We start from the raw sequence: 27,893 nt of genomic DNA, 5'->3' as shown, positions 1-27,893 counted from the left end.
AGATGCATGTTACAACCCAGCATCTTTTTTAACGTTATTCAGTAATTCCCAGTTTTCAATGGGACAGCTCCAAACTACTTACTTGTAGCATCTAAAGGCCTTGATTATCTGTTTTACCTCTCAGTATTATCTACCAATCCCCTTACACACATGTCTTAAAAACATTAAATTAATTCTAGTTCCCATAATGTGTCATGGTGTTTTATGCCTTTTCCTCTGACTAGAATTACCTTTTCCACCCCCCCTCCATACCCACATCATCACACCCTAAAGCTCCAGCTCAAGCATAACCTCTTCTGGAAAGCTTTTTCAGACTTCTCTCACCACTCTTCCCCCGGCTGGTTTGGGCACCCCTTCCTCAATGATTCCACAGCACCCACTCCTTTCTCATAACTTGACATCTGTACGACCATGATAAAACTATCTCTTTCTTCATCTGCATCCCTCAACAGAGTGTGAATCCTTAAAGGAAGGGACTGTGCCTTATTTAACTTTGAATCCACACATAGGGATGGGGAACCATTTGTGTTTTTTTGTTGTTTTTTCTCTGCCAAAGGCCAGAAGATGGGAAGGGGGGTGGGGGGGTGGGAAGAGATAAACCACAGAACTTATATGCATGTATGCATGACCAATGGACATGGACAACTAAGCCGGGGACAGGGTGGAGGGGGGGTGGGGTGGGGGGTGCCAATGGGGTAAAAAGGTAAAATATCTGTAACAAAAAAATAAATAAAAATTCATTTGGATATTTATAACAACATTCACAAGCCATACAAAATTATCAACTTAAAAATTACCCTGCCATATTTGGTCAAACATTTTATTAACTCACCCCTAATATGAAGGCTGGAACTGCTTCTCTTTGGTGAGACATGGTTATCTGGTATTGATTTCATTGGCCTTATATGGCCTGCAGACCAGATGTTCCTTACCTCTGACCCACAGCATCTATCACATTGCCTGGAACAAAAGTAGATGCTCAAAATTACCTATGGAAGTCAGTTATTTGTTGAATATTTGTTGACTGCTAGGCAGAATACTATGTTGCTGAAGATACAGCAAAGACCAAGGCAGCAGACAAATGAGAGAGAGAGAGAGAGAGAGAGAGAGAGAGAGAGAGAGAGAGAGGAAGAAGAAGGAGGAGGAGGAGAAGGAGGAGGAGGAGGAGGAGGAGGAGGAAAGGGGAAAGGAGGAGAGGAGGGGAGGGGAGGGGAGGAGAAAGGGAGAGAGAGAAGATTTCTGACTCCTCACTGGGAGTATCAAGAAAGGTAGCATTTGGACCAAGTCTTTGTCAAAGTGAAAACATTTGGATGTAAGCAATGGGGCATAGATACAGCATGAGCAAAGGTACAAAAGTGGTAAGTTTGATGAACATTCAAGGAAACAATGAGTAGTGGTTTGTGTACTGAGTAGACATGAAAGGAGGAGGAAAAACATCAGTTGTTATCACACTTTGAATGACTTAGTTGGTAAAAGAGAATTGTTGAAGGAATGTTTGAACAAGGAATATGATTGTTTCTAAAAGGTTAATCTGATAGCACTGTATAAAAATGAATTAGAAGAGAGAAGGTCAGTAGACTCCTATTGCAATAGGCCAGGGAAAAGGTAATCAGAGTTTGAAAAAGTAGGCTGATAACATGGGAAAGGATAAAAGGCAGATATGGAATACTCTGATTAAATTTCTAGGTGCTGTAAAATCTAACTGCTGAAGATTCAACAGCATTTGACAATGATAACAGAGCATTCAACAATAGACTATTTTAATAAGAACTTGAAGATTTTGAAAAGCCCTAAACAGTTGTACATAAAAGACAACATGCTTCTCAGGAGGAATCCATCTATGTCATTGTAATCAGCTCTCTGGTAACAATCACCTCCTGGAAACATTCTCAAGGCGGCCAAAGGAAAAGGAATTGCAATCAGTGATGTGAAAACAACTAAATTTTTCCATTTAAGTGAAAGTTTATAAGCCGAGGCCATAGGTCCTAGCCGAGGGTGCAGCTTCCAGCTGAGGCCGCAGCTCCCATTCGAGGCCACAGGACCCCGCCAAGGCCGCAGGTCTCAGCCAAGGGCGCTGGAGGTCCCAGCCGGGGCCGCAGGTCCCCTCTGAGGCCACAGGTCCCCTCTGAGGCCACAGGTCCCAGCCGAGGCCGCTGCAGTTCCCAGCCCAGGCCGCTGAGGATCGTGGGCTCCTGGCCCCCTCTCGCGTCTTTGCAAGCCTACCATGATTGAGTCAGTGTCCCTGGTTATGTGGTTCTCCAAGCTGCTTTTTTGGTTGCCTTTTTCTGACAATTTGTCTTTATTTTTGTTGTAATTCCAGTTTGGTCTTGTGAGATGGTCTATGTAGCTTCCATTCACTCTGTCGCTATTTTCCTAGTCTCATATTTTCTTTTCTTAACGTTCTTCTCCACATGATCCATTGTCATGGGATGGTTTGCTAATAAAAATAATATATAACAATAGCTTTAGTGTTACAAAAGAAGACACATGGCATAGTTTAGTCAATACAGTCTATTAAAGTTTCCTATGATTTACCATTCTGTGATGTCTTTTTTACATACCTGTTACTATCACAAGGAGGCAGTATTCACATCAACCACAGCTGAATATAAAAAGACTGATCAGCATTCATATTAAGTTCCCATGGTACAAATACTTTTTTTGCAGTAGTTGACGATTTTACAGTACATGATTATATATTTACTGAGTAATTATAATTCATGAGGTATTGTTTTACCTCCAATACTGCTGCTTTCAGCACAGTATCTGCTTTTAACAGAGTAGCTGCTTTCTACACAGTAGCTGCTCTCTACACATGTGTGACTGGTCCACATAAGCACATTAGGGCACCAATCCTGTCACATACACTTGTATTTGTATAGGGTGTATGTGATGGGGTTGGCACGATGATGTCATCATGCCAGGTACTCGTATGTGGGCATATCTATATGTGGGTGTATCTGCATGTGGGTGGACATACCTGGAGACAAATAGAGGATCAGTGTCTTGATTCCTAAGACCATCAGAAATATGTGTTTTCTGTTCGTATTAGGCGACCCCAGTGAAAGGGTCATTCGACCCCCAAAGGGGTCATGACCCACAGGCTGAGAACCACTGCTCTAGACAAAAAAATAGCAAGGAAACAAACTATAAATGATGCACTAGATCAAATGGATGTAATAGATATCTACAGAGAATTACACCACAAAACTGCAGATTTCACATTCTTCTCAAGTGTACATGGGACATTCTCAAAGATAGACCACATGTGAGAACACAAACTACGTCTCTACAAATTCAGGAAGATTGAAATCATATCATCTTAGATCACAATGGCATGAAACTAGTAATCAATTACAATAAAAACATTCAGACACATGCAGGCTAAATAGCATATTATTAAACAATGAATGAGCTACCAAGGATATCAAGGAAGACATTTAAAATGTACTGGAAACCAATGAAAATGAGCACAGAACAACACAAAATCTATGGGATGCAACAAAGCAGTCCTGAGAGGGAAATTCATAGCACTACAGGCCTACCTCAAGAAACAAGAAAAATTTCTAATTGACTATCTAACCTCACAACTTAAAGAACTAGAAAACACACAAAAAGAAAACCCAGAGCTGGTAGAAGGAAAGAAATAGTAAGGATCAGAGCAGAAATAAATGACATAGAGACAAAAAAAAAGAAAAAAGAAAAACAATTCAAAAGATCAACGAAACAATGAGCTGGTTCTTTGAAAAGATAAAAAAGGTTGATGGATCCTTAGCCAGTCTCATCAAGAGACAAAGAGAGAGGATCCAAATAAACAAAATTAGAAATGAAAGAGGAGAAGTAACAATTGACACTGTTATAATGTGTCAGCGAGATAACCAGAGACGCACAGCCAAATTGTAAAGGAGCGCTTTATTCTCACCGGTGGACTGCAAAGGGCATAGTCTCCCCTCAGATCAGCAGCCCTGATTCTTCTTGCTCATCTGATTTTAAAGACCAAAGCCCTATCCTTCTCCACCCCTTTTCCATCTGAGGACCAGTACAAGAGTGGGCATGACAGCAATTACAGAAGTCAAAATTAGCATTATTCACTGGGCACATGAAAACCTGCAAATACCTGCAGTTACCAATACTCGGAAATTGCAAATACCGATACTGGAAACTGCAAATGCCTCCCAACACATGGGGCAACTATAATCTTAGGAAAACTTTTTTACTTCTAGTGTTAATTAACCTATTATTGGAAAAATATTGAGGAAGGTCCATTGATGATAAAATTGGAATTATTTAGTCGCCTTAGCCAAGAGGCCTACATGAGAATGGAATCTACTTGCCTTAGCCTCAGGACCCAGTTCAACACCACAGAAATACAAAATATCATTAAAGAATACTTTGAACACCCCTGGCCAGTTTGGCTCAGCGGTGAGAGCATCAACCTGCAGACCAGAGAGTCCTGGGTTCGGTTCCATTGCCAGAATGAGAAGCCCCCTGACTTCTGGCTGTAAAAACCAATGTGAACTGTGGATGAGGAAGGCTGCGACTTCAGGATCCACAGGCAGTATCTCTTAAAGGGCCCACGCAGGGACTTACTCATACTTACTCTCTCTAAGCTCAGAGGGAAGGCAGCTTCAGAGGCTCCAGAGACATACAAGGAAGACTGAACTGTTTGGCCTCAGGATGAGGGCTGGAGAGGTGGCTTTCTCTTGGACAAATGTGCTGGTGGAAGCTGATGTTGCTTTGGTGAGCCCTTCCCTAGGGCAGGCAGATGACCGCCATATCTGGGACTCCAGAAACCTGACTCACAAAGTTTGCCCCACCCCAGTAATTCCCTGACTCCCCAGACCACCCAACTTTTGGGCCCACCAAGGTGTTTCCAAAGACTTTACCATAGGATTGGCCTGTCTTGGATCCTGCTTCAGAGTTTCCTAAAATCTCTCAAACAAGCAGCATCTAGTCTCAGCGAGCCTCATACATCTTTTGAAGTAGCCTCAGGCCTGGCACTAGAAGCAACCAGCCTTGGTTCACAACTTGGCTTTTCCTGGACACCTCCATGCCCAGCACAAGAAGCAGCCATCAGAAGATCACTTTGTAGCTTATGCTTGGTGGCTCTGGATAGAACACAGGCAGTGGCTGACCTTGTTGCAGAATCAGCACACCCAGTGGACACCTTTAGACCACGTTGAAACACCACCACCCAACCACCTCCACAAGCAATTTACTCAATGAGTGGACTCAGTGAGTACCAGAGTCCTGATGAAGTAAGTCTTGCTCTGTGTGATGGGCCCCTGCACAGCTGATCACCCAAGGTAGTCAGATGTCAGTGGATAATGAACACAGTCAGTCCTTGCAGCTGATCAACCTGAGTAAATTCCTCCCATTGATGTGCCAACAGTAATCAAGACTGAATTACAACAGAAGACTGTACAGTCCACACTAGGGGTGCACCTCAAGGGCCCAGCTGGAGTAATCAGGGAGACTATGCCAGTGGATACTATAGGACACCTACAACAATAGTCCACCCTACAAATCATAGGAGACATAGCAACTCTACCTAATACATAGAAACAATCACAGGAAAGCAGCCAACATGAGGAGACAAAGAAACATGCCCAGAAAGAAAGAAAACAAAACTCCAGGAAAAGAATTAAATAAAATGAAGATAAGCAATCAATCACATGCAGAGTTCAAAACACTGGTTATAAAGTTGCTCAAGGAACTTGGTGAGACCACCAAAGAATTTAGTGAGACCTTCCAGGAGCTTAAACAGACCTCTAAGGAACTTAGTGAGAACGTCAACAACATAAAAGAGGACCAGTCAGAAATGAAGGGTGCACTAAATGATATCAAGAGTAATTTACAGGGAGTCAGTTTTAGAGTAGGTAAGGCCAAGAAGCAAACAATCTATTTGGAATATAAGGAAGCAAAAAACACCAATCAGAATAGCAAAAAGAAAAAAGAATTGAAAAAAATTAGGATAGTGTAAGGAGCCTCTGGGACAACTTCAAGCATACCATCATTTGTATCATTGGGGTGCCAGAAAGAGAAGAGAGAGAACAAGACATTGAAAATTTATTTGAAAAAAATAATGACAGAAAACTTTCCTAACTTGGTGAAGGAAACAGACATACAAGTCCAGGAAACACAGGGAGTCCAAAACTAGATGAAACCAAATAGGTCCACACCAGGACACATAATTATCAAAATGCCAAAGGTTAAATACAAAGAGAATTCTAAAAGTAGCAAGAGAAAAGTAGTTTGTGACCTACAAAGGAGCTCCCATAAGACTATCATCTGATTTCTAAAAAGAAACTTTAGAGTGAGGCCCGGGTTCGTTTCCCACTAAGGGAACATACCTGGGTTGTAGTTTGTCCCCATCCCCGGTTGGAGTTGTGTGGGTGGTGACCCCGTGATGTATCTCTATCACATTGATGTTTCTCTTTCTCTCTTCCTCCCTCTCCCCCTCATGCCCTATCTCATGATAAATGCAAAAAATGTCCTCTGGTGAGGATGAAAAAAAATAGAAGACATTCTTATACACATTAACTCACAGAGAGACAAACTTTAAAAGCTATTTCACTTACCATTGCTACAGAAAACGAAACTAAGATACCTAGGAATAAACCTAACCAAGGAAGTAAAGTACCTATTCGTCGAAAACTACAGGACATTTAAAAAAGAAATAGAGAAAGATATAAGAAAGTGGAAGCATATACCTTGTTCAGGGATTGGAAGAATTAACATCATTAAAATGTCCATACTACCCAAAGAAATCTATAGATTCAATGCAATCCCCATTAAAATACCAATGACATATTTCACAGAACTAGAACAAATACTTCAAAAGTTCATATGGAACCAAGAAAGACCCTGAATAGCCACAGCATTCCTGAAAAAGAAAATCAAAGTAGGAGGGATCACAATACTGGATATCAGGTTACACTACAAAGCCATTGTAATCAAAACCCCCTGGTAGTGGCACAAGAATAAGCATATAGATCAATGGAACAGAACAGAAAACCCAGAAATGGACCCAAGACATTATGCTCAATTAATACTTGTCAAAGGTGGCAAGAACATACAATGGTGTAAAGGCAGCCTCTTCAATAAATGGTGTTGGAAAAATTGGACAGCTATATGGAAAAAAATGAAACTAGACCACCAACTTACACCATAGACAAGAATAAACTTGAAATGGATAAAAGACTTAAACGTGATTCATGAAACCATAATAACCCTTGAAGAAAATGTAGTCAACAAAATTACAGACATCATTTGCAAAAGAATTTTCACTGATACAACACCTAAGGCAAGAGAAATAAAAAATTGAACACATGAGATTACCTCAACTAAAAGTTTCTGCACAGCAAAAGAAACAAGCATCAAAATGGAAATGGAGCCCACTATATAGGAGAGCATTATGCGAACCATACATCAGATAAAGAGTTAATTTCCAGAATATGTACTCATATAACTCAAAAAAGTAAGAAAAAGAGCTCAATTAATAAATGGGCAGAGATTGATGTAGTCCCATGTGTTCATTTTCTCCTTTGGTTCTGTTGCCTTAGGTGATGTATTAGTGAAAATTCTGCTGCTTATGATGTTTCAAATTTTGTTGCCTACATTTTCTTCTAGGATTTTATGGATTAATGACTCACATTTCAGTCTTTTATCCATTTTGAGTTTATTCTTGTGTATGGTGTAAGTTGATGATCTAGCTTCATTTTTTTTTCATGTAGCTATACAATTTTCCCAACACCATTTATTGAAGAGGCTGTCATTTTTTTTATTTAATTTATTTATTTTTGTTACAGAAAGTTTTCCTTTTTCTCCCACTGATTCCTCCCTCCCCCTCCCTCTGTCCCCAGCATTGTTGTCCATGTCCATTGTTCATGCATACATGCATATAAGTTCTGTGGTTTGTCTCTTCCCCGTCACCCCCGCCTGTGGGGAATGTCAGTTTGTACCCCACTTCCACACCTCTGGGACTATGCCATTCCTCAGACTCTTATGTTTATTATATTCCACTAATACGTGAGATCATATACTTGTCTTTCTCTGTTTGGCTTTTTCACTCAGGATGACACTTTCCAGGTCTCTCCATGTTGTGTCAAAGGATAAGAGATTGTTCTTTCTTACAGCTGCATAGTACTCCATTGTGTATATGTACCACAGCTTTTTGATTCATTCGTATACTGATGGACATTTGGGCTGTTTCCAGATCTTAGTTATTGTAAATAGTGCTGCTATGAACATGGGGGTACATATATTCTTTATAATTGGTGTTCCAGGCTTCTTAGGGTATATTCCTAGAAGTGAGATCACTGGGTCAAATGGCAGTTCAATTTTTAAATTTTTGAGGTAACACCATACTATTTTTCATAGTGGCTGCACCAGTCTGCATTCCCACCAGCAGTGTACTAGAGTCACCTTTTCTCCACACCCTCGCCAACACTTGTTGTTTGATGATGTGTTGATGGTGGCCATTCTGACAGATGTGAGGTGATACCTCATTGTTGTTTTAATTTGCATGTCTCTGATGATTAGTGGTGTTGAGCATTTCTTCATATGTCTTTTAACCATTTGTATGTCCTCTTTGGAGTGGTGTCTATTTAGTTCCTTTGCCCATTTTTTAATTGGGTTCTTTGTCTTCCTTTTGTTGAGTTGTATAAGCACTCTATATATTTTGGAAATTAACCCCTTATCTGATATATCATTGGCAATTATGCTCTCTCATACAGTCGGTTGCCTTTCCATTTTGATGATTGTATCTTTTGCTGAGCAGAGCTTTTGAACTTGATGTAGCCCCATGTGTTCATTTTCTCCTTTATTTCTGTGGCCTTAGAGGATGTATGAGTGAAAATTCTGCTGCGTATGATGTCTGAAATTTTGTTGCCTACAGTTTCTTCTAGGATTTTTATGGATTCATGAGTCAATTTTAAGTCTTTATCCATTTTGAGTTTATTCCTGTGTACGATGTAAGTTGATGGTCTAGTTTAATTTTTTTGCATATAACTATCCAATTTTCCCAACAACATTTATTAAAGAAGTTGTCTTCACTCCATTGTATGTTCTTGCCACCTTTGTCAAATATTAATTGAGCATATTTCCTTGGGTCCATTTCTGGGTTTTCTGTTCTGTTCCACTGGTCTATATGCCTGTTCTTGTGCCAGTACCAGGCTGTTTTGATTACAGTCACTTTGTAGTATAACCTGAAATCTGGTAATGTGATCCCTCCAACTTTGTTCTTCTTTTTCAAGATTTCTGTGGCTATTTGAGGTCTCTTCGGTTCCATATGAACTTTAGAAGTACTTGTTCTAATTCTGTGAAGTATGCCAGTGGTATTTTGATGGGGATTGCATTGAATCTATAGATTTCTTTGGGTAATATGGACATTTCAATGATGTTAATTCTTCCAATCCATGAACAGGGTATGTGCTTCCACTTTTTTATATTTTCCTCTATTTCGTTTTTCAATGGCCTGTAGTTTTCTGCAAATAGGTCCTTTATTTCTTTGGTTAAAATTATTCCTAGGTATCTTAATTTTTCTGCCACAATGGTAAATGGGATTGTTTTCTTAGTTTCTCTTTCTGTGAGTTCATCATTGGTGTATAAGAATGACATCGATTTCTTGGCGTTAATTTTATATCCTGCTACTTTTCCAAATTCATTTATTAAGTCTAGTAAATTTTTGATGGAGTCTTTGGGGTTCTTTACGTATAGTATCATGTCATCTGCGAATAATGACAGTTTCTCTTCCTTATTTCCAATATGGATCCCTTTTATTTTTTCTTCCTGTCTGATTGCTGTGGCTAAGACTTCCAGTACTGTGTTAAATAAGAGTGGTGAAAGTGGGCATCCTTGCCTTTTTCTTGTTCTTAAGGGAAATGCTTTTAGTTTTTGCCCATTAAGTATGATGTTGGCTGTAGGTCTTTCATATATGGCCTTTATTATGTTGAGATATGATGCCTCTATTCCCAGATTGCTGAGCGTTTTTATCAGAAATGGGTGGTGGATATTGGCTCATACATTTTCAGCATCTATTGATATGATCATACATCAAATTCAAAAACTTCTGCACAGCAGAAGAAATAACCACCAAAATGAAAAGGCAACCCATTCAATGGAAGAGCATCATTGCCAATGATACATCTGATAAGGGGTTAATTTCCAATATATAGAGAGTGCTCATGCAGCTCAACAAAAGGAAGACAAAGAACCCAATTATATAATGGGAAGAGGAACTAAATAGACACCTCTCCAAACAGGACATACAAATGGCTAAGAGACATATGAAGAAATGCTCAACATCACTAATAATCAGAGAGATGCAAATGAAAACAACAATGAGGTATCACCTCACAGCTGTCAGAATGGCCGCCATCAAGAAATCATCAAACAACAAGTGTTGGCGAGGGTGTGGAGAAAAGGGGACTCTAGTACACTGCTGGTGGGAATGCAGACTGATGTAGCCACTATGGAAAACAATATGTTGTTACCTCAATAAATTAAAAATTGAACTGCCATTTGACCCAGTGATCCCTCTTTTAGGAATATACCCTAAGAAGCCTGAAACACCAATCAGAAAGAATATATGTACCCCATATTCATAGCAGCACTAATTACAATAGCTAAGATCTGGAAACAGCCCAAGTGTTCATCAGTAGACAAATGGATAAAAAAGCAGTGGTACATAATACACAATGGAGTACTATGCAGCTGTAAGAAAGAAAGATTTCTTATCCTTTGAGATGACATGGAGGGGCCTGGAGAGTATTATCCTAATTCAAACAAGCCAAGCAGAGAAAGACAAATATCACATGATCTCACTTATTAGTGGAATATAATGAACATAACATTCTGAGGAACGGGGTAGTCCCAGAGACGTGGAAGTAGGGTACAGACTGACAGTCCCCAGAAGAGGACATGGGGGGAAGAGATAAACCACAGAACTTATATGCATGTATGCATGAACAATGGACATGGACAACATAGTTGGGGATAGGGTGGGGAGGGATCTGGAGGGGGTATCAATGGGGGAAAAATGAGAAACATCTGTAGCAAAAATAAATAAATTAATTAAATACATAATAAATAAATAAAATTTTGAAAAATGAGCAGAGGACCTAAATAGACACCTCTCCAAAAAAGACATAGAAATGGCTAAGAGACATATGAAAAATGCTCAACATCATTAATCATCAGAAAGATGCAAATTAAAAGGTCTGTGAGGTATCACCTCACACCTGCCAGAATGGCTGCTATCAACAGATCATCAAACAACAAGTACTGGTGAGGGTATGGAGAAAAGGGGACTCTAGTACACTGCTGGTGGGAATGCAGACTGGTGCAACCACTTGGAAAACAATATGTTGTTTGCTCAAAGAATTAAGAATTGAACTGTCATTTGACCCAGTGATTCTACTTCTAGGAATATATCCTAAGAAGTTTAAACACCAATCAGAAAGAATATATGTACCCTTATGTTCATAGCTGCACTTTTTACAATTGCTATTACCTGGAAACAACCCAAGTGTCCATCCATAGTTGAGTGGATAAAAATGCTGTGGTACATATACATAATGGAATACTATGCAGCTGTAAGAAAGATCTCTTTTCATTTGAGTCGACATGGAAGGACCTGGAGAATATTATGCTAAGTGAAATAAGCCAATCAGAGAAAGACAAATACCACATGACCTGACTTATTTGTGAAATATAATGAACTAAAAAAGCTGGTGAACAAAATAGACCCAGAGCCATAGAAAGGAGTAGGGTTCTGACTGACACACTTCAAGGAGGCAGGTGGTGGCAGGGTGTAGGGAATAGATAAACCAAAGAACTTATATGCATATCTACATAACCAATGAACATAGACAACAATGCTGTGAGGGGTAGGCAGCATTGGGAGGAGGTTGTCTAGAGGGTAAAAGGAAGAAACATCTGTAACAAAAATTAATTAATACAAAAAATGTTAAGAGGGTGGATCTCATGTTAATTGCTTTCATCACAATACAATTTATATTTTGTTCTTTTTTAATACTTAATTAAAACTTAAATATAAAACTTAAATTAGCAAAAGCAGTATCAGTTTCAGTAAGAAAAACTCATAGCAAACAGACAAAATATTTTTGTCATTAAAAACTTAATTTATTTGAAGTAATATGCACCTAAATACATATATTAAAATTCTGAGTTGATATAACTGACACTCTTGAAGTTATTCAAAGACACCGCCTTTTGAGGCCACCTTTTCAATTCTTTTCAATGTAGTGCTCTATTAGTTTCATTCTGTTTTTTTAAAATATGTTTTCATTTATTTTTTATTTTTTAGGGAGAGAGAGATAGAAACATCAATCAACTACCTCCTGCATGCTCCCTACTGGGTATCGAGCCCACAACCCAGGCTTGTGCCCTGACTGGGAATCAAACTGGGATCTCTCAGTGCATGGGATAACGTTCAATCCACTGAACCACACTGGCCAGGAGAGACTCATTTTTTTTAATTGAATAAATTTTATATGTAATATTGTATACAATGTGTTACTTTGATACGTTCATATATTTTAATGTGATTGCTGATGTAGAAATATTTGTCACATTACATATTTAAAGTACAATTTATTGTCTATATTTTTGAGACTCACTTGAGTGTTTAATTAAAACCTATATTTGTAGTTTCTAAAATGTTGTTCCACAGACCAATTTCTTGTTACACCTGTGTACGTATGAAAATAAAAGACAAAGAGCATCACTGCTATCTCTACAAAAGGAATGGCTCCTTTTCTACCATTTCTTAAAAATATACATTGTACAGTTTTTGCTGCTTACTAAAGGTGGTGATGTAATAAGTGACTTTTTTCTCCTCACTATTCAGCAAGGCCCACCAACTGCCTGTAATAAGCCCTCTCCTTTTTTGGATTTCTCCAGGACTTTTCTCATTCTCCCCTCTACATTTGGGATAGTACCACTTGCCCTTTGGGTTATGATTCAGTCCTACACAAGAGAAGTGGAACCAGTCAATGGGCATTCATCGTTGTCACAGCCCATCATTTCTCCATGGGAGACCTGATTGCACAGATAGTATGTGAGCTCCTTGGGGTTGATGGAAAGGTCACCAGGGTATGCTTCCCTCTCTTCTTTGGCCTTGGAGCATTTCTTCTTCTTGGAGGTCTTTCCTTTCTTCTCCTTAGGCATTTCTGAGGTGATGTCATCATGGTCTTAATTATCAGCCTCATTGCTCTGTCACCGAGACCTCTTGAAATTGGATTTTTCTGCCTGTGTGATTGTCTTTCTTGGATTTATCCTGGCTGGCTTTGCCACTGTGGCCAGTGGTGCCATTGACCTCTTGTTGTGCCTTGAAGAGTTCCACATGACTGTCCACCTGCCTGGTCTGGTTCTCTACCAGGTCCATCATCTGACTCACAATCTGGATCTTCTCATTGCCCAGCTCCTGGCTCCAGATCAGGGCTCTCTGAATTCAGTGCAACACTCTCCTCTTCTGGGTGCCCTCTGTCTCCCATTTAAATTTCTTATAATACTCATCTACTTCCTTCAAGACTTGCTTCCCCCATTCCTCAGAGCTGATGGCCTGTCCCACAGGCCCCTGGGGCCAGGGCGGGAGGTATCAGCTGCATCCTCATTAGAGCCAACAGCATGGCTAACAAGCCTCACCCAGGCACTGGGGTGCTGCCATTGCTCCATTACCCAAAAGTGACCCTGTTTATTGTCTATAGCTGTTATGCTGTATATTACATCTATATGGCTTATTGTACCCTGAAACACCATTACTCTCACCCCCTCTACTCCCACCTCCTGATAACCATCACTTTACTCTTTTTTGACAGATTTAACTTTTTTAGATACTGCATAAGTAATAACATTATAGTACTTGTCTTTCTCTGTTTGACTTATCTCATTTAGCATAATGTGCTCAAGGTCCATCCATATTGTTGCAAACAGGGGTATATCTTCCCTTCTCATGGCTGAATAATATTCCATTGTGTAAAACTCCCTCATTTTTTTTTACCCATTCATCTACTGATGGACATTTGGGTTGTTTCCATATCTTGAGTATTGTGAATAATGTGTGATAAACATAGGAGTGCATATTTCTCATCAAAGTCCTGTTTTTATTTCCTTTGGGTATGTACCCAGAAGTAGAATTGCTGGGTAGTATGGTAGATCTATTTTTAATTTTTGGAGAAACCTCCATATTGTTTCCCATAGTGGTTGGACAAATTTACATCCCTACCAACAATGTATAAGGGTTCCCTTTCTCTACATCCTCACCAGCACTTATTGTCACTTGTCTTGCTGATTATAGCCATTCTGACAGGCATGAAGTGACATCTCATTGTGGTTTTGATTTGCATTAGGGATCATGATTAGGGATATTGAACATCTTTTCATGTGTCTGTTGGCCATTTGATATCCTCTTTGGGAAATTATTTAGATCTGTCCATTTTATAATTGGATTATTCTTGTTATTGAATTGATTGAGTTCTTTTTATATTTTGGATATGAACCCCTTATCAGATGTATGGTTTGCAAAATGTTTCTCCCGTTCTATAAGTTGTCTTTTCTCCTGTTTATGTTTTTTCTGAGTGTGATGTATTCCCATTTGTTGATTTTTTTTGTTATTTGTGCTTTTGGTATGATAAGACTCATTCTTGATACCATTACACACAGAGCCTCCTTCTATTAGAGGTAAGATTGCAGATGAAGGAATGGAACTCCTACAAACAAGACTGACCCAACCCATAGAATAGTAAACTGTTTTCAGAGATGAGACTATAATCCACGTCTTTTTATAGTTCACCTTTCTAGTAGTGGAGAGAGAATTTGGGGTTATGTGGTCACATGAAACTGCTGCAACCACATCTGAAGTACTACACTTGGAAAGGTATGTACAGTTACTCACTCACTGGGCTGCTCTTGTATTCCTGTCTCCCTCTTGTGCACTTAGGTTACCGCATTCGCCTGGGCTCTAGCACTGACAAGAAGGACACAGGCCGCCTCCATGTTGATTTTGCACAGGCTCGAGATGACTTGTATGAATGGGAATGCAAACAGCGGATGCTAGCAAGGGAGGAGCGCCACCGTAGGAGGATGGAAGAAGAAAGATTGCGCCCACCATCCCCACCCCCAGTGGTCCACTATTCAGATCATGAATGCAGCATTGTTGCTGAAAAACTAAAAGGTATAGAAAGTGTTTAAGCTTTGTGAGTAAAAGAATTCTTTTCTTTGGTGAAATTTAATAAATATATTTGTAGTTTTTGCAGTTATACTTAGAATTTTCTACTAATAGATTCTAAACATTTCTTGTGTCGGAGCCTTATAGATAGAGAGGTATACCTAGTAATCCAAGAACCAGAAAAATCTGTCTCTCCCACCTGTGTCTTCATTCCCTCACTGTCTCAAGGGATAACACTTTTCTCTTAACACATCAGGTTTCTAGAAAGAAATGTTTTTTTCCCCTTTCCATATCAGATAATTTTTGTTGAAATCCATGACTTGGGACATGTAAACACACCCCCTTTTATCATTTATAACAAGTTAATTTTAAGTTATAAATCAGAATAAATTAGAATAATGGAACTTGTTGTGACCCTGGAAAACTCTGGTAAAATTGAGACTTCTAAACATTGCTAAATGAGACTGCTTCCTTTTTAGTTTTGATTCCTGTTTCTCTTGCTTGAACTCAGAATCCATTTTGCTAATTTATCATTAATTGCCTGGTCTAGTCTCCTGTGTTAGTAGCTCAAATTCAGTCTTATTATTCTTGAGTATGGTTGATTTTCTCAAATGAATGCTGGTGTCCCATTGATCTTATTGATGACACCAAGCCAGCTTTAATGGTATGAATTTCCCCTGCTTCTTGTGCTCTCGGCTGAGCAAGATGCTGCTAATGCTACTTTCAATAGGTCTTGTGTGCACCCCATAGCCTAAGGCAGCGATTTCAATAGGTGTTCCACAGCAGGCACACTGGTGTGCCACAATAATTCTTAAAACATGCATATACCTGATTATTTAGTCAGGGGCACTGACCTCTTTTCACTTAGATTGTCAAATTTTAAAAAATGATAACAACCAACACAACAATCGCCATCGGGTGTGAATGAATCAAAATTACATCATTTTTTTGTTGTTGTTTTTGTTTTTTGTCATATCGGCAAAAAATATATTTGTGTGTGCTATTGAATTTTAGTAATTAGTTTATGTGTCATGGGATGAAAAAGGTAGAAAATCGCTGGCCTACGATTTTTACACATTTAAGAAATCCTTTCTTTCTCTTCCTGTAAAAGAAAAGCATAAAACATAGAGACACAGAAATAATGGTACATTTTGAAAAATTGGAAAGGCTGAAAGCATTGGTAAGATGCCACTCCAAGAATAACCTGTTCCCATGACACTAAACAGGTCAATTTGATTTTTTTAAATGAATTTGCCAGTCATGTGGCCCTCAAGCATAAAGTGAGCATTAACATGAAAACTGTATAAAAGTAGTGAAATGAAAAGCTGCTGTAAAGGGAAGGCTGACCTCTCATTCTGTGTTTACATTGAAAAAAGTCAAGTGGTAAGAGATTCAAATTGCAGTACATAGGGGTTTCTGACCAAAGAAGTATGTGGAGCCCTAGAATGGGCTTTCAATGGGATGCTAATGGACTTTCCCTCTCAGGAGTTTTTAATAGCAGAATATATAATTGGCTATTTCAGGAAACTGGACCAGAAGCTTTGGAAGAGCTCTGCTATTATTTCAACATTAGCGAATAACTCATAGCTATCTGCAGAAATCTACTTAGAGGTTTCCTCAGGCAAGCGAAACAGGATGTGAAGAAATGCAGAAATAGAATGAATTACATCAAAATAGATAGTTACCAGGACTGAGTGGAAGGCCTGGGCTGTGGATTTAATGCAAGAATAACATTATAAAAAGTCAAAGATGTGTTTATTCCTAAAGAATTACCCCTTTAACTCCTTCTTAAGTCTCCTTCCAATACTGTATTTCCAGATCAAGGAAAAAGTTGCTATCAAATTCCAATTAGACTCAAGTTTACTTTTTCTTACTGAAAAATAGTATTGTGGAATTCTGAAGTTCTCACTTCTAATTCATAAATTACACACATTCATATACACACACAAAGAGATTAATAAATTTGCCATATGGGAAAACTATATCAATAAAGGAAACTTTTTTTAAGGAAAGAATAAATGGAACTAACAAGCAAAATAGAGACAGACTCATAGAGAACAGGCTGACAGCTGTCAGGGGGTGGGGCTGGGAGAAGGGATTGAGCAAAAAAGAGAGAAAGAACTCATTGACACAGACATCAGTGTGGTAATTAAGGGGTGGATGTGGAAGAGGGCACAGGAGGGATAAATGGTGATAGAAAAAAATAAAATAAAATAAAGAAAAAAATTTAATGAAAAAATCAACAATTCCCTTTCTAAAACTTCTCCATTGACTACAACCAATCTACTTTATGAGTCTTTCATTCTTTTAGTCTGTCTGCCTGCCTGCTGCCTGTGTGCACATGCAAATGTATGCATGACTCCTCATTCTCAGCAATTTATTTAAGAACCACTGCCAAAAAGTCATGGTGGCCTCCTTGCTAGTATGTTGGAAAAATAGATCAAAATTTGGTTAATTTTGCCCTGGCCAGTTTGACTCAGCAGTTAGAGCATCGGCCTGTGGACCAGAGAGTCCCGGGTTCAGTTCCCACTAAGTGCACGTGCCTCGGTTGCAGTTTGTCCCCAGACCCGTGGGTGGCAACCAGTCGATGTGTCTCTCTCACATTGATGTTTCTCTCTCTTCCTCACTCTCTTCTTCCCGCTCTATATGTAGATAAATGCAAAACTGTCCTCAGGTGAGAATAAAATTTTTTTTTAAATTGGTTAATTTTTATGATTCTAAAAATAGATTATTTTTTCAGATGATTCCAAATTCTCAGAGGCTGTGCAAACCTTGCTTACTTGGATTGAGCGAGGAGAGGTGAATCGTCGCAGTGCCAACAATTTCTACTCCATGATTCAATCAGCCAATAGTCACATTCGTCGCCTGGTGAATGAGAAAGCTGCCCATGAGAAAGACATGGAAGAAGCAAAGGAGAAGTTCAAGCAGGCCCTTGCTGGAATTCTAATTCAATGTGAGTGAAAATCAGAGTTCTGTTGAAAAGATGAGAGAGCATTTCACTTAGTCACCATTTTTTTCTGCACAGGAGCCAGCCCTACAAAGCCACTGTGTCAAGGGGCAAGGCTTCCTTCACTGCCTATGCTCTCCATATATTGCCAAGTGCCTGAACTCAAGTTTCACAGAATACATGTGGGGACCTCCTATATTCATTTTCTCTGGTATATCTACTTCAGCTTCCTAGAAACAAACACTGACACTTAAACCACAATCCTGTGCTTCTACTTTGTCTCATTCTCCGATTGCAAGCAGCCTCAGGCCTCAGTGAAAGTTTGGGATTTTGTTGCTGAAGTTAAAATGTAGCATCAACATTTATAAGATTTGCATCATTATTATTATATAATATGCTTTTTAGGTAACCAATTTTAGCAATCAATATAATCATATTTCCCAAGGTGATTGAATAAAAGCCACATTTGCCACTTCAATCTTTTGGTTTTAGTTTTCTTTCTTCTACATTTCCTTTGCCTCATAGACACTGGGACAGGATGCAAAGCCACTGAAATGACCATTTTCAAAAATAAGTACTACTCTAAACCTACCCAAAGTCTTGTAAATGAGACAGATCAGATAAACTCTCAAGTAATGTTTTATTTCACTATACTGCATTCATATCTTTTGAGTAAGGAACTGTATTCACCTTAAGAATAAGGGTGATGTTGTATGATTTTACATTTATACAGTTATGGCCCACTCTTCTCATACTTGACTTCCTATAATTGACTCATATGCAATCAGAATTAAAGAGCAGCTGATTCATTTTTTGTTTTCATTTTGAATATATATATGGGCATATAATCCAGGAGGAGAAAGTACATGTTTGTTAGACTAAAGAATATCGAAAAAGAGAGGAGCAAGTATCATGGCAATATGAATTCTTAAATCATTGGTACACAGGGCATAAACCAGGCAATAAAGAAAGAAATAGCCACCTCTGGATTTTCTTACTGTAAATACCCAGCCAGGCAGAGGCTCTAGTCCTTTTCTTTTCCCAAAAACGTCACGTCTAGGTTTCCCTTTTCTTAAACTGGTTAGGATAAAGCCCCAGAATATTTGTATGCATTTCCCCTTTTGATATTTTGAGAGACCCTGAAAAATACTATCTAGGACTGTACTTACACAGTATTCTTTCATAAAACTTACATTTCTCTAGTTAACAAGCCTATCCAGATAGACTTAAAATGCATTACATCCATCTTAGGTTTTGATTTGATGATCCTGGTTAAACATACATCAGAATATTAAAAGGATGGATCATGGTGAAATGAAGCCTCTAGACTCATTGTAGAGGGCTAGTTTATGAAAGGAGCAGGCGCTCAGAAAGAGCTGGTATAGTTTGCTGCTTGCTGCCTTACTATGTGGAGTCAGTAGTACTAAATCACATTCACTAGGACTCTTGCCTCTCCTTCCTGAATGGATACAGACTGCCTGTATTAAAAGTTTGTCTCCATTTCCCCTCAAACCTTATAGTGTTCCCTTTTCTCTTTCTGTATATTGATAGCTCTGCCTTTGAGTATCCTTTAAAATGATATCCTCAATACACATAGCCCTTTCTGAAGAAAACCATAGCCTAGTAGTGTCATACAAGAAAATACAAGCCTGATGCTTCTCTTATTTCTTTTTTTCTCTCTTTTGCCATCCCTGGATGATACTCTGGCCTGAATCAACTGCTGATCTGATGCTGCAGTTGAGCAGATAGTTGCTGTGTACCATTCTGCGTCCAAACAAAAGGCATGGGACCACTTCACAAAAGCCCAGCGTAAAAACATCAGCGTTTGGTGCAAACAAGCTGAGGTTGGTAATTTTATACTCTGGTAGCCCCTGAGGGGGACAGTTTCTTTCTTTAACAAGTTACTGATTTGGATTTTAGTCAGAATTAAATAATGCCAAGTTCCCATGGTCACAACAAGGCCCTAATGAAACACTAAGACATGTTCTAGCACCTGTCACTGTGTCCAGACCACCTTCTGCCAAAAGGGTAATAAATGTGCACATTCTGCTAGATGGAAACCTTAGTAGTGAAACTGTGGCTATGGCTATTATAATTTTACTTCTTTAAGCTAGCTGGTCTTGGATACAACAATTATTACTGACCTGTGCATTCAGTGTTAGTACTATTAGGGCTGTCTTACATTTATTAGAGTGTCTTGACAGTTGAGGCTGGAAGCTGCCTGGTGTTAAATTGGAGCATTAAAATTTCTGAGCATCTTCTATCAAACCTACCTGGCCATCTCTATAGGTGTCAGCTTTAAAGATAACAGAGGACTCTGATTTCAGATTAAGGTTGACACATACCTCTCTGCATAACACTAGACTACGTCTGAAATGATTAGGTTGCTATTCTGAATCCAAAATGGGAGGTTTGTTTTCACTGATATATCTTTGGAATCGTTTTACATATATCTCAAGTTCTTCTTTTCCTATGGGCAGCTTCCTTACCCAGCCCTGACATGTTCTATCTGTGTGTGCAGCAACTTTTCAACTTTGTTTCTGAGTCCTCCTCGCCAGTCTGGTAACAGTCCCATTATATATAGAGAGAGAGAGATTGTCATATTCCTTAACATTTAAATAACATTTGTAAGGCATTTGCAATTTATAAAGCATTTTCACATTGGTTATCTCACTTACCTCCCAATAGATGTGGTATAGTTAGAAAGAACACTGAACTTGAACTCAAACATGAATCCAAATCTCAGCTTTGACATGTTTGAGCTGTGTGACTTTGAGCAAGTCAGCCTTTCTCAGCCTCTATTTCTTCACTGGTAAATTGGAGTTAATAATGAAACCAGCTTTACAGGATTAAATGAAATAAGAGATGTGCAGATAGCTTGAAAATTGTAAATGCTATATAAATGATAAATAGCATTATTTCAGTTTATCATTAACAACTCCACACGGGCTAATAAGTAGGTATAGTATCCGTGTTTTACATGTGAAGAAACTGAAACAGAAGTGTTAAGTGATGCACACAAAATTACACAGCCAGTAAATAGTAATTCAGAATTAGAAATTCTTACTCTGATATAAACTGCCTTGTGGTCTTGAGCAAGTCATTTAATCTTTGTGGACCTCAGTTTTCTAACCTATAAGATGAAGATAATCTATTCATTCTGTTCATTGTGAGAGTACATGACATAGTTTGTGTGACAACAATATGAAAGCTGTGAAGAGCATTTAGAGGGAAATAAGCCAAACCCTGTTCATATATTGTCTTTGAGCCATCAGTTCTGGCTCAGCAAAAGGATCTGGGAGTCATGGAGGAGAAATTCCTGAAGACATTAGCCCAATGGATGGGTAGAGTCATTAAAAGTCAGTAATGTTTTTAATTGTGTGTGTTAAGGAATTGGAAATTTTAAAAAGGGAGCTGTTATCTTATTGTAGCACAAACTGATTTTAGAATCCTAGGGTGTACCTCATGTTGTTGAGCCTCAATAATCAAAATTCAGCATTTCAATTCAAAAGTATCCTGTAGAAAGTGACAAAACTGTCCTCTTAAGTTGAGGCTGCTATATAGCACCCCACTGAGAATCAGAACATCTAAGTGACTTAATCAACTAAACTGGCTTTTTTTTAAAAACCTGAGCATTGAAGCTACAACTCCTAAATCAGGGGTTTTGTCAAGTTGGAAGTTGAACATTTTTTACCAGTTGCCTCTGGGAATAAGCCAGCTGGTTACCTTCTCATGTCACAGAGTACTTATTCCTTGTCTAATTGTCATCCTCCTACTAGCAACCAACACTGTCTTACTCTGGTGAAACAGAGGTTGTAGAGTAAGAATAAAAAGTTCTTGAAGGCAAAGAGTTTAGGCCCTCACTTTGGTAGCATATGCCAGGCAGACTAGTTTGCTAATGAGTCTTTTTTATGGCTTATTTCCTAGATTTATATGTGTGTGAGGCTCCTGCAGATACAATTGGAAAGGCTAATAAAAGAAGGCAAAAGTCCCTCCCCTTACTAAAAGTTAGTGTCTGTAGTGACTTTACTGACAGTTCTCTGTGTTGCAGGAACTCATTTTCTAAGAGATCATTTAAAACCTGAGTGTTTCTCTCACTGAGAATCTTGCCTAGATTCTGAGTTAAATCTTGGATGATGATATATTGAAACTAGAGCCATGACATTAGGCACTAAAAGATACCCCGTTGCTTGTTCCCTAATATATGATTTATACCACTGAGCCAGAGTAAAAGGGACTTGGTAATTACTAGCATTCTCATAAAATGAAATACTGTGATTGCTGAAATAACTTTCTCTCTAGATTTCCAGGCCTACCATTCCAAACTCCGGAGAACCGTTTACAGATAGATGTTCAAGGCATTTGCACACACTTGTTTTAGGACCCATTGGCACTAACAGTAGCTATTGGCTTTCAACCATCAAAACACATATAACACAATTAGGATAAACCTAATTTGTATATCCATTATGTATCATACAATAGACATTGCTTAACCTATGTTTGTGCTTTGCTTCACTGTATTGAATGATATCGCAGGATCAAATTTCCACATAAATATAGAAGCTACCTCCCTATCCTCTGCTCCTTTCCATTCCTTTATCTCAGCCTTTCCCTAGCAAATATCCTAATAATATTGAAAGTCTGAGTAAAATTTTGTTACACAATTAACAAGGAATTTTGCTTTTCTGATAATCAAGTTTCTATATAAAATGTGAGTATATAAAAGATAAATTTAAGTCCACATTAATTTTTTGAAACTATATAGTAGTTTAAGATAATTAACATGCAATGATTTATGATTTGCTTACTTTATGATAAATCAAAAATGTCAGCAGTTACACAAATGATTCTTTGCATGCATTTTTTTCTGTCTAAGGTTTCCATTTTTATTCTATGTTGAAAGTGCTTTGTCCTCCATTGTAGAGCAGTGTGTGTATTTCCGAGCTTCAGAAAAGTTACCATTAGAACAGATTCAAAGCCATTATAATGCATTTTCAGAAATCACTAACTTTTCACTGTGTAAATGAAAAATATCACAGATCTATTATGGGCAAGAGAGTGGTATAGAAAAACCTTAGGAGGGCTATCCTACCTTTTTTGATGTAGTTTATCAGTTGACATGATTCACTCAATTTCAGGTAGATTTACAAAAGAAAACTTCTGGAAAATGTTTTTATATGCCATTGCCACTCTTTTGGTTTTGCACTGGATCCGAATGTCAGGATGGGAAAAGAGGCAAATTTGGGAGGTGAAGCTATTTTTAATGCTCCCTAAACTTCAGTGGCTCAGAATCCTCCTCCTGCCTGCACCTATATCCAAGCTAGGTAAATACCATCTTTCAGACTTTCATTTTGAGCTCTTTTGATCCACCATAGAATACAGAAAACAGGTATCTTAGATATCGAGTGTTTTTACGGTAAGGTTCTCAAAGAATTAAAATCTCACTTGCTTTACTTAGGGATACTGTCAGTTACTAACTGTTCTCCATAAGTAATGTACTCTTTAACCTCTGATGTTCTCTTTGCTTTCTATCCCATTTATGTGACTTAGTATCAGATATTTATAGAAGAGAAATGATAGAGGCCATAGTTTCTTTGTAGTTGAGAAAGTGTGTCTAGTGTTTAGAGGGCTCTAACCACTTTGCCTGCCAGACTAAATAACTTAGAGCAAGCTTCCTCTTAGTTTTTCCTACCCTTATTTCATTATTAACTGAAAGAACCAGTAACTCTTCTTCCTGAAGTATGTTGAGGCATTGAGGTAAAATTTGTCAATTAGGTATGTTATATTTCTAGGGATTTTTTTAAAAGATGTGAGATACCTCTAGATATGCTGTATCACTTAGTTATTAAACTTTTTAAACTTCTAAGAAGAGATTATGCTTACTTGCCCAGCTGGAAACAGAAAGATGTTTTGTGGATGCTGAGCAGCTACAGGGCATGTCAGCTTTCAGTAAGATCTTCTTGCTCTGGGACACTTTTCTAGTATAAACACAATTTACTCTTCTGACTATATAATAACTTTCCTAGAGTTAGACAACATGTTTGTGGATTGAGAGTTGGTCTATGCCTCTACCCTCTGACAGTCTACATTTTTGTTAGTCAACTAGGACAGCTATGACTTTTCTTGATACAGTAAGTTTTATGTTTGAATTTGTCAGAGTTTAACCTCATTAGAATCACCTTTCCAGGAATAGCTCTTTGATGATAACTGAAACTCAGACTCATGAGAAAGAATAAATGCTTAGAAATGAACTATCTGTTTATTTTTCTCTGTACAATGAATTTAAATCAGACATAACAAATATCTCTCTTGACACAGCCCTTTAAGGTTCATTTTTTTCTCAAGCAACTCATTTTCTTCTATTTTATGTAATGCCCTTGCTGCACATGAAGGATGCTATGTTAGTATTTCTATATTCTATTACTTCTATTTTTCTGTTACTTCTTAGCTAGCCACTGATAACATTGCATAGCTCAATTTTTTCAAAGGTACTTTTTTTATTGTTTAAAGTATTACAGATGTCCCCCTTTCTTTCTCCATTGATCCTCTCCTCCCCTACTTCCATGCCCCTCCTGCTTTCCCCAACCTAATGTCTGTATCCATTGGCTGTGCATATATGCATGTAAGTTCTTTGGTTTATCTCTTCCTACCTCCACACACCCCTCTTTATCTATCTTTAGTGAAACTAAACTTGATATAGAAATCATTATTATTCCTGATAAAAGGAATAACGAAGGACGATATTAGTTTATATAGTTATTAACTATGGCACTAATTATTAAGAAATCTATTTGAAATATTTATAATCCCTCTAAATAGAAGTAGTTTTCACCAGAAATCTTTCAATATTTCCTGTATTGTGGCCCATTTGGGGCTAACCTGCCAAGGAATTCACAGCTCAGTGCTAAGGAGCCTCTAACAGGTATCAAGTGGCCTCTAAATGATTACAAGCTGCTCCAAAATACACAGTTATCATATTTACTCTTTTTGAAAAAGTAACTTTTCCAGTGTGATCTTAATCATTTCCAATGTTTTCATGCCTTCCTGAAGACCCGCATTTACATCTGGTAGTACTTTCCTTCAACCTGAACAACTTTCTTCAGCATTCATTATGTTGGAAGTCTTTGGGTGACAAATTCTTGCATTTATATTTGTCTGAAAATATATTTATCTCACCTTACTTTTGAAAGATATTTTCTCTGAATATAGAATTCTGAATAAAGATATTTTAATTTTTTCTTACACTTTAAAGATATCGTTCCCCTGACTTCTCACTTTTATTGTTTCTGAAAAGAAATCAAAGTATTCAAAATTTTGTTCCCTTGCATTTATTGTGTTGATTTTTCTGGCTGTTTTGAAGATTTCTCTTGTTTTTAGTTTAAGATATAAATGATATACAGCACTGTATAAATTTAAGATGTTATTAATTACTTTAATTCCATATATTGTAAAATGAGTATCAAAGTAAGTTTAGTTAAAGAGTTTCTCTTTATATTTAGTTTTCAGCAGTTTTACTATGATGTTCCTAAACATACTTTTTTTTTTTACACATTTCCTGCTTGGGATTCACTGAGTTCTCTGAATATATAGATTAATGTTTTTCATCAAATTTGAGAAATCTTCAACCATTCCTTCTTCAAAGATTTTGAATGATTTCATCTCTTCTATTTCTATGATTCCAGTTAATTTCTCCCTGTCCTTCAGATTGGAAAAATTTGTATTGTTCTCTTTAGGTTCTCTCTTTATTCTGTCATCTTTATTCTACAGTTAGTTTCATCCAATTACTTTTATTTCACATATCTTCAGGTGCTGTATTTTTCCAGTTTTAGAATTTCTATTTGGTTCTTCTTAAAAGTTTCTATTTCTCAGCTAATATTTTATCTTTTCATTTATTATAAGCTTGGTTTTTTTTGTTTTTGTTTTTTTTTTTACATCATCGAGTTAATTATAATAGCTGCTTTAACTTCTTCTCTGCTAAATGTGATATCTGGTTCATTTCAAGTTTGGTCTTTGTTGATTGTATTTTCTCTTGAAAATATGTCATCTCACCCTATTTATTTCTATGTCAAGTTATTTGGGGCTTTTCCTGCAAATTGTGAACATTTTTTCTTTTAAGACTCTGTTTTTTTTTATGTTCTTCAAAAAAATGTTGACTTTGTTTTCCTTGTTTTAATGGTTAATTTTCTTCATGAGAGTTAAGCTAAAATTTCTGTCTTAGATGGCAGCACAAATCTCAGTTCAATTCTTTTAGCCTTAGCTGTGTTGTTTGGAATTTGCACTGTGCTTTCATGGTTCAGGGATCATGCAGAAATTTGAATAGATCTTATACACAGAATTTGAATTTCTCTATCTTTGGCTGTCTTCTATTTGAGACTGTGGTTTTCCTGAATTCTCTTCTTGATTTCCTTAGGATATAAAGACTGTGGTTTTTCTATTAAAGATATAGCCACCCTATGAGATGGTCTCCTCTCAAAGGCTCTTAAAAACTGGGAGACCCACACCCTTCTTCCAAGTGTCAGCTACTCTTCAGTATATGCCTACTTTTGTTTACTCTCCAATGCCCTTAAGTAGTTGAGGGTTTGTTTTTGTATTTTGTTTACAAAGTATAGTTATTATCTATGCAAGGGGTGATCTGATAGAAGCTCATTCATGATTCTCATTTTTTTCTGTAACTTCTAAACCTTCAAAAGTCTGATTGAAAGTTCTGTTAAGCCCAGCCAGTGTGGCTCAGTGGTTGAGCATTCAACCCATGCACCAAGAGGTCACCAGTTCGATTCTCGGTCAGGGCACAAGCCCAGGTTGTGGGCTAGATCCCCAGTGTGGGGCAGGCAGAAGGCAGCTAATCAGTGTTCTCTCTCATCAATGTTTCTATCTCTCTCTCCCTTTCTCTCTCTCTCTCTCTCTCTAAAAATCAATTGAAAAAAATTTAAAGTAAGTTTCATTGAATACTCTACCCAAAACACTTGAAAACAAGTACTTTCTGATATGAGAGGGATGCAAGAATCATCAACTGCCAGAGCTCTGGGTATGGAAAGACATCCTTATTCAAGACAGAGTGTACAAAGTCTGCTTTGTTCTATTGAGATGATTTCAGCCTCAACATATCCCTTTGCTTTTGCTTTAAGAGTATTCTGAAATTTTGTTATATGTCAAAAACCTGCTTTATTTTATTCTTAACTCCGTTCATTTTCTCAACATTTTCAAAGCTTTCCCACCTAAAAAGCATACCTTTTAACTTTAGGAAATTCGTAACATACATAATGATGAATTAATGGGAATCAGGAGAGAAGAAGAAATGGAGATGTCTGATGATGAAATAGAAGGAACAAAAGAAACTGAGGAATCAGGTAAAGATAATTCTTTATTCTATCTAAGTAATATATACTTGCAGGGATGGTGTTATAAAGCAATTAACACTCAGTAACTGATGGACACAAACCCATTAGATTGGAACTAGCTAGAAAAATTTGGTGAGGCTATATAATACACACTGGCTGAATATCAACCCTGTGGCTACAGGATATTCTGTACAGGATTTTCTCCATTTAGCCTCCATGTTCTGTCACAGTACCTAATTAAAACTGGATTTTCTTTTTCTAGGAGCACTATATATTTTGCCAATATTCTATATTTGGTTTGGATTTCTTACTAATGTGTTCTACAATAGAAACTATAAGAGAGCTTATCCATAAATAGTTAACTAGCCAAACTTTTAGGAAAAATAGATAGATACCTACAGCACCTATACCT

At 37.7% G+C, this 27,893-nt stretch overlaps 1 protein-coding gene and 1 pseudogene across 5 annotated transcripts in view; one reads left to right on the top strand and one right to left on the bottom strand.

The window, feature by feature from the left end:
- ENOX2 (ecto-NOX disulfide-thiol exchanger 2) overlaps nucleotides 1-27,893 on the top strand; it is a 271,300-nt gene that overhangs the window by 198,806 nt on the left and 44,601 nt on the right. For all 5 annotated transcript variants that reach the window (XM_036271451.1, XM_036271450.1, XM_036271453.1 and 2 more), the window contains 4 exons: nucleotides 14,966-15,199; nucleotides 17,934-18,146; nucleotides 19,878-19,984; nucleotides 27,385-27,490. In XM_036271451.1, coding sequence (XP_036127344.1) covers nucleotides 14,966-15,199; nucleotides 17,934-18,146; nucleotides 19,878-19,984; nucleotides 27,385-27,490 — 660 coding nt within the window. The remainder of the gene's footprint in view (nucleotides 1-14,965; nucleotides 15,200-17,933; nucleotides 18,147-19,877; nucleotides 19,985-27,384; nucleotides 27,491-27,893) is intronic.
- Nucleotides 12,794-13,785, bottom strand: LOC118635997 (annotated as a pseudogene).

Source organism: Molossus molossus, unplaced genomic scaffold (assembly GCF_014108415.1).
Source record: "Molossus molossus isolate mMolMol1 unplaced genomic scaffold, mMolMol1.p scaffold_m16_p_2, whole genome shotgun sequence".
Taxonomy (NCBI): domain Eukaryota; kingdom Metazoa; phylum Chordata; class Mammalia; order Chiroptera; family Molossidae; genus Molossus; species Molossus molossus.
The sequence above is the reverse complement of the archived record's forward strand: the minus strand, read 5'-3'. Positions and strand labels throughout refer to the sequence as shown.